This window comes from Anneissia japonica, unplaced genomic scaffold (assembly GCF_011630105.1).
Source record: "Anneissia japonica isolate Jap-2015-1 unplaced genomic scaffold, ASM1163010v1 scaffold285010_len649756_cov215, whole genome shotgun sequence".
Lineage (NCBI taxonomy): Eukaryota > Metazoa > Echinodermata > Crinoidea > Comatulida > Comatulidae > Anneissia > Anneissia japonica.
The window spans coordinates 466227-474428 of record NW_022699253.1 but is presented as its reverse complement, the minus strand read 5'-3'; the positions used below and the strand labels follow the sequence as shown (position 1 = coordinate 474428).

At 32.9% G+C, this 8202-nt stretch overlaps 1 protein-coding gene across 2 annotated transcripts in view; it reads left to right on the top strand.

Moving 5' to 3' along the window:
* The window catches only part of LOC117102918 (aquaporin-9-like), a 13698-nt gene extending 7123 nt beyond the window's left edge, over nt 1-6575 (top strand). Inside the window, exons 4-7 of one of the 2 annotated variants that reach the window (XM_033243375.1) lie at nt 294-367; nt 1487-1719; nt 2701-2834; nt 4731-6575. In XM_033243375.1, coding sequence (XP_033099266.1) covers nt 294-367; nt 1487-1719; nt 2701-2834; nt 4731-4783 — 494 coding nt within the window. In that variant the 3' untranslated portion in view covers nt 4784-6575. Of the gene's footprint in view, nt 1-272; nt 368-1486; nt 1720-2700; nt 2835-4730 lie in introns of both variants that reach the window. The other variant, XM_033243374.1, reaches the window with a different exon arrangement.
* Nucleotides 6576-8202: the final 1627 nt, after the last annotated feature.

The following is an 8202-nucleotide window of genomic DNA, read 5'->3' as shown; positions in this document are numbered from 1 at the left end:
ATATTATGATACGTGTTATCGCTGAGGAAGAGCACAGGCGTGCTCGAAATATTCGAAATAAACGATTATCTTATGTGTATTATGTCAACGTATACGACTCTACTTTGTGCATTCGTACTCATTTTGATCATATTGATCCCTGTGTATTTGCCATGCATCAAGGACTATAGTGTTTTTTAATGCGCTTGAAGAAATATTGTAGAAGTATAATTTATACAATTTGGATGAATATAAAAGCTCTCTTACTTCTTTTTTTCAATTTTCTCCAAAAGATGAAATTGAACAATTTAAAGATAATCCAATGACGAGCCTTATATTCAGTTCATCTGGAAATAGTGACCCGTTTATGCTAGCTGCCTTTGAACAGGTACTATATGAACATTATTACAATGTAGAGACTTATGATCATACAATCTTATATTACAATAATTATGAAGCACTAAACCATCAATTTGTATTACGAGCCTAGAAAAATACATGTAATTGCTGACATTAAACTAAATACAGTGGCAGTGCCAGAACTGATAAAGGGACGTAAGCCCTTGCTTGGACAAGTATAACCCCTTACCATCAACCAAAACATTTTTTTCTTTAAAAAAAAGTTTTTTGTGGGACAATACGTGCTAAAACGTCTTAGACCAAATGTCTTTTTTTTTTTCTTTCTGGGACCCCAGCTTATCTCTAGACCGCACTGGTCTCCATTGGAAATTGTCAGACCACCTGTCATTTTGTGTATTTATCTATATTATAAATTAAAATTATTATTATTATTATTATTGTTGTTGTTGTTGTTGTCGTTGTCATTGTCGTTGTCGTCGTCGTCGTTGTTGTTATTATTATTAGGCCTATTATTTTTATTGTTATCGTTATTATTATTATTTTTATTATTATTCTTATCAACATTATCATTATTATAATATTATTATTGTTATTATCAACATTATCATTATCATTATTATTCATATTATTATTGTTATTATCAACATTATCATTATCATTATTATTACTAGTATATTATTAGTGACAGTTTAAAATGTTAAGATAAATACAAAAAAAAAGATTTAATTGTGTTTGCAAATACACATGTTAAACTCTGTACCACAAACCGTAGCTAGAGCCAATGGAGCAGTAGCAGTAGTTAGTTTGTTCCTAAAGGGGAACACTCAGTCAGCTCTGATTGTGGGCTGTCACTCTATACTATCATCAGAGCCCTAGACTTTTGATATTTGCTCTATTTGAGAATGCTTAATCAAGTCAAATGTATTTTGGTAAATCTTTAAATCATTCTACATAAGTGTTATAAAAGGGTATGACGCGCTCATTGTTAAAGTATTGGGCAACATTCAGTGTTTTCAATACAGCTATAGGCCTATTAGATTGTATGTTTGCTAATGTAATCTTATCCAACAGGCAGGAATTTCGTGATGTCTTGAGTTTCTGTACTGTAGTGTGGTTTGAAATGGCTAATTTTATGTTTTTTTTTAAGTTCCTGAAAACAATGGTGTTCACCATTGGTGTCATGGCAGTAATTGACGAACATAAAGATAAGCAGGAAGACTACCCACTCAACACCATCAAACCATCCAAGAGTTTTGAGCCTCTCATGATTGGGTTGGTTGTATTTATGGTAGGAATCGCTTTCAGTCACTATGCACGTTTCTATTTCAACCCACTCCAAGATCTTAGTGGTTTAATATTCGTAGCAGTTGCTAGCTTAAGGTAAGTGCCTATCAAGGGAATGATGATATACTGTATAATTAACATGATATGGGAGACGCTGTTTCTCAACCAGTCTTCTGGATTATTCTGTAGACAGATATCTGTGCTTGGACCCCAGTGGTTTACAATTTACATATATCCAATCCGAGACATCATCAGCAATCTATCTTACCATGTTTTTATGCTGACGACACTGATTTACCTTTCATTTAAGCCTATACAGTAATACAAAGTCATATCTCTCTAAAATCATTTGAAAATTGTATTTCTGAGTTGCGTACTTGGATGAAACAAAACTTTCTTCTGGATCTTTATCATTAAACCTTTGAGATGGCTTTTGGAGCGATAATAAATTGAATTGATTATTAATACCATTGAGAAATGATATACGGTACTGCACTTCAATACATAACTTAGGATTTTTTTCATTGATGTCATGTATATTCTAATACTGCATGCCAAATTTTTGTAGGGCATCATGGAGCACAGAATATAGGCTTTCTTAAGAAAACGTTTCATTTCTTTGCGTAAAACGCCATTACCCAGTGTCTTACATCGGCAAATGTTCTCCTTATCGCTCATGGCTGGGTCGCAGATCCAAGGCTAAACCATGGATTTTTTACATCTTCCTGGATAAACCATACCCACTATAAGCTAAATTAAAGAATCCATGACATTCTTTAAAAAGAGCAGGGGCTTTTTCGCGGTGAACTGATACAGTCCCTGCTGAAGATGAGAGGCGTGATCGGATTGACAGCAAAACCACCACATTGATTCTGAAGGGAAATCCTCTGACTTTCTGGCGTAATTTCACTTAGCACAACTTACTTTATGGGTCTAGACTAGCATTAATTGCAATTGTTTATCGTATATACAATCAAATAATGATAAATACAAAATATTAACAGATGTTTTGGTTAATTGAAATAAATATTGAAAATTGAAAGAAAACTGATATAAAATATTTCTTTTCTATTTAAGAATAAGCATGATGTGGTTGATTGGTCAACTGATTGTACCTTTGGTGGGTTGTTTTATTGGTGCATTAATCTACATATCAGTTATTGAAAACAATCATCAGAAACCTGTTGTCGAATCTACCAGAGAGGGTGAAGGTATATGTATCCCCCTTTTGAATACAATGAATAATGACAGTAATTAACTTTTCATTAATATATTAAAGATATACTTCTACGTTATTCCAAAATGCTTACCCAGGGGAAGGTCCTAATATTATTTTTACTTCAAAGATAGTTTACAGCTTTGAAGTAACTATGCACATTGTCCGGAATTTCATAATAGCCACTTTCGTTTTCTGTCCAGGACTATTTTGCATAAAATTCTTGAAATTGTAAACAATTATGAAAAAATCGTGTCACAAAGGTTTACAAATCACAGGAAACGTTGTTACATTACATTACGGGTGAAAAAAAAAATTGGCATAACGTACGAATCCTGACCTGCGTTGATGCATAGCTGTGGTAACTCTGGTTCATTAATGTAGCTGCACATTGTAATATCCTGCTTTTATTCCAAAGGTCTGTACAGTAGCATCAAGCTTAGTGCATAGAGAAAATTTCTATTTTCTCTATGCTTAGTGTGACAAAATCATGTACGTGTGATGTCATGTCCATATAGTGGAAAATCACTAGTGTTTGTGAAAGAGAGCTGGTTTTGCACTAAGTAAATTTATTGACTGGAATCTAAAACGTTGGTTCATGCGCACGTGCATTCACATTCCTATTGGAGTTGTTCGCTTCAACTAAATCAGTATTTCGAACGGTTTCTACTTTTTGCGAAGTGAAAAAAGTGCGCAACCAATCAGTAGGAAGCCAACCAACGTTTCGATTAGCGCGAATATAATAATAATAATAATAATAATAATAATAATAATAATAATAATAATAATGTTAATAATTAAAAAAAAAAAATAATAATGTTAATAATTAAAAAAATAATAGTAATAAATAAAATATCAGCAAGCGAAAAATGCGCAACCAACCAGAGCTCAGAGAGCGATCACGCTTTCGATTCTCGCGAATAAATTCATGATGATGATTTCATAGGCCTTATACGTCTTAAAACATCTAATGCCCAAAGTGATGTAGCTCTTCGCCTATATAAGACACTTGTGCTTCCCTGTCTATATTATTGTTCCCCGGTTTGGTGGGTGTACCGAATAAAACATATAAAACAGTTGGAATCAGTACAGCGGAGAGCTACTTGCATGATTTTAAGGAAAGGATATTTAGACCAGTCTTATCATGATAGAAGAACTGAGTTAGGCTTACTGTCTGTTGAGAATAGGCGAGACTTTTTGAACATGACATTCATTACAAAGTTACTAATTTCTCCACGATCTGATTTTATGAGGGGTTATGTCGATTTATTTGAAATTAATAATAGACATCAAGATATACTTACCTTCCATCATGCTAAAGCTCGTACTGATGCTCTTAAATACTGTGGGGTAGTTAGATTTCTGAAAACATTTTCTGAACTTAATGTTACTATAAGAAATAATCCTATTGAGGAGCCATTTTTCATGTTTAAACAGAGTTTAAAGGATCATTTTACTGACTTTTAAATTTGCTATTCTGCTTGACGAAATGTACTTGTAAAATTTTAATAATTATGTTGTTTTATTTATTTTTTACTTTCGTTCATTTTAATGTTTAAACTTTTATATTGTTTTGTTGGCAGGGGTTTGGTTAAGCACATCTTTTGATGACAGTTTTTCTAACTTTTGCTTTTCCTTGGCACCCCTGTCCAACTTTTCTGTTTTTGTCGAAAGATTGAAAATAAATAAATAAATAAATAAAATGATGATGATGATGATAATAATAATAATAATAATAATAATAGTAATAATAATAATAGGTGTCCAGCCTTTGCTTATTGCGGCCAGTATACTCGTATCATTTGCTTCAACCGTGAGAGCAGCACTTCTCCAATTTCTTTCATTTACAACCAAAAAGTATAGTACTGTACTATGTTTTCATTTATTACAGAATTGAAGAATGTGCTTGATGATGGAAGTACTGGTAACTTACCAAATCAATAAAACATCCAACCATTGTTTAATGGCCAATTTACACTATATTCCTCGATTTTTTTTAAAATGTTTAACAAAAACCAAATTCTAGACTTTTGCGTTAGTTTATTACATTAATACTATAAAATCAGTTTAACAGATAGTAAAATACTGGCTTAACTCAATGATACATTGTCCCCCATTTTATTTTGTAAATGGTAATTTGTATGCAGATCTTGTTTCTAATGTCAGATATACCTACTGTAACACATTTTTCGATGTCTAAACTATATTTTAGATACATTTTCTTGTCCTACAATACAATATTTTTTAATGATTTAACTGTACGTAGTCATTTAACTTGTATCTAATATCCGAGATATATTCTTTGTCTTTTGCAATACACTCACTTTTTAATGTCTAAAGTGTATTTGGATATAATATTTTTCTTGTATCTTGTATAATATTTTAAAAATATTCTGTAATAAAGAGAATAAAATTAAATAGTTTATAATTTAAGTGTTTTTTTTAAACTTTTGTTTTTGAAATGTATTATGTGGAGCATAGCAAATCCGGGGACCTAGAAACATCAACGGTTCAGCACACACACAGTGGCTACCACCAGATTTATTTAAAATTAAGTTATAGCATTATATTTTCCGTAACCCAGGATGGGACCCTTTCAGGTACTCTCTCTCTAGGTCAGGGAAACCAGGAACTTATCAAGGGTATAGGGGCTTCCCTATATTGACCACACTTTGCCTTTTGTAAAGCGTGTCTATTGATTCCCTTTCTACCAGCTAAACTAACAAAACTATGAAACATAGGACATTACAATACAAACTGTAGTCTTGATTTAAATTAGCAGGACTAAATGCATCCCCTGAAAGCCTTAATCGATGGAGCTCTCACAGTTGCTTCAGGAACCTTGTTCCACTGTTCGGCAGTTCAGGAAAAAACAGTTCTTATGATAGTCTGCAGATGATGTTGAGCTGTGATAAGCAAGACTATTTTCTCTTCTTTTCGAATGTTGATGGCTTTTAGAAGCAAGCCTCATGGTGATTGCAACTTTGACTATAATGGATTTTATAAAACTTGGCAAGACGGGAGTTTGTTCGCCACTCTTTCAGTGTCTCCCACCCCAATCTGTTGAACATTGCTGTTTTGCAATTTGATGAATCAGTTATAGCGCAAGTTAAATGAATACTGTGAAACATTAACCATCCTGTGTCCATAGACAATAACTTTATACGGTCAGGATGCCGTTTACGAAGTATTTACTGAAGAACATCTATAGGCCTACAATATTAAAGTCGTTTGTCCTAACTTTAATTGTTATTTTTAATAAATCATGCAGTCGATAGGAACCTTTTAAAATTGTTTTTTATATTAAGTGTTTTTCCTTTTTATGGTGTTTTAAATCAAAACTTTTAACTTGGGCGATAGAAATATATTTTACACAATGTATTTTAAATGAAGGTTTAATATTTGTTTGTGTATGATAAAAAAACACTAGATAATGCTACGAAGTGCAGGCCAATCTAGCGAAAATTTCCAATTGTATGTTTTATATAATTTGGCCAATAACAGTTTTTGAATTGGAATTTTGAACTTCTAAACATAGAACACTTTAAACCCATATAAATTTATACTTCCGTAAATTAAAAGGAAGTACACTCTTTTAAAGGTTTTTAAATAAATATTATTACAGGGAATTTTTATAAGTTATCAACCTCAGTACACACATGCTATATCTAATTTCTAACGAATTCGTTTTTATGCACGCACCGAAGTGAAAAGTTTAGCCTAATAAATTTTGATATGTATATATTTGTTTTATGTCGTTTGTTTACAATCCTAATATTAACATTGTATTACAGTCTACAATTTATATTATCATTTACATTCATGTCATGTCAGGTCATAATGTAACTTATTGTGATTTGCACTATGCTCTAACCAGGAAAACCAAACTTGGTATGCATTCACACTATGAATTAAATATGTATACAGTAATTGTTTTTCTGTGACTGGTTGATTGCCATGTTTTCAATGATTGGTGGATATAATACTCTCTTCCAATTGTTGCTTTCTTGGATGGATATAATGCGTATCCTATTAATTTCATATTTCAAAACATTTTTTTTGTATATGATCAATTCACAATTCACATGATAGGCCTATTACATCGATCATGCCCCTAACCCAAAAGTATCAAAAATGAATATAATGCCATTTTCCGAATCACGGCAGAATATAGAGTCGTTTGTGTTTATGCTGGCTGGTCAAGCGTTTATACAAACTTATCAAGATTATCTTGCTTCAATGCTGAACACAACTAACCTTATCATTTACAGTAGTTGCCAATCACTGTTAACAAACATGACATACAACAATACGATTTATTTTCAACATACACCTTTAAATCGGTAGCAATCAATAAAGATCATGATAACGATATACAAAGTTAAAACTTAAAACAAACAAAAAATGATTAAAATTGAGAACACAAACCAGTGGGAAATACACAACATAAGTGTTTTTCGTAAAATACACAACAAGCAAACAACAAACAAGCAGTTCTCAATAAATATGAGATGCAAGCCATCATTACAGACTGCAACCAAGTGCATCACTAATGTCACATGTAAACATATTTCACAATTCACATAAGACAAATAAACTGTATAATTTTCAGATGAGAGTAATAAATGCCATCATGATTCTATATTTCGATTTCTTCATCCATCATATCAACATTTTTATAAATTTATGTTCACATTAGTGCTTTTTTTTATCACTCTAAACTGAATTCTGAGTGAGTAGATATGAGATTATATTACAGGGTGCAGAATTAATGCAAGTGAATCGTAAAATTGGCCAGTGGTATTTCAACCGCCTTCCATCCCACCCTACCAGAAAACCATACAGCTTGAATTGTAACTGTCGTTGGGTCTACAGCAATACCGTACCATATACTATTACTATGCTATATTCACCATCAAATTTTTTTTTTTTTCTTCGTTGTTTTCAGTTCTAAAATTAGTCATACTGATTGATTATTTTATTGAATGATCAATGTACATATTAAACAAATATTTATGGAAGTTGTGTTTGAGTAAAATATACGAATTTAAGAAGGAAAAAAGGTCCGAAACGAATTTGTGTAGGGCATACAATGGAATCAGGCCGGCAGCCCCTGAGACTGAGCTGCTTAGTTAGGCCATGGGGGTATAAAAAAGAGGCCTGCTGTAGGGTGACGACAGGTTGATATTTTTCTCGTGATTTTGTATCATTTCAATGAAGATACTGAGTACAACCTAGGACTACACATATACCACTCTTCCCCTTCCCCTCCTCCCCCCCCCACGTCGGACATTCTGGGGTGGCGCCAGGATTTGCTCGACGGGGGGGGGGGGGGGGGGGGCGGGGCGGCCCCCCCCCGGGGG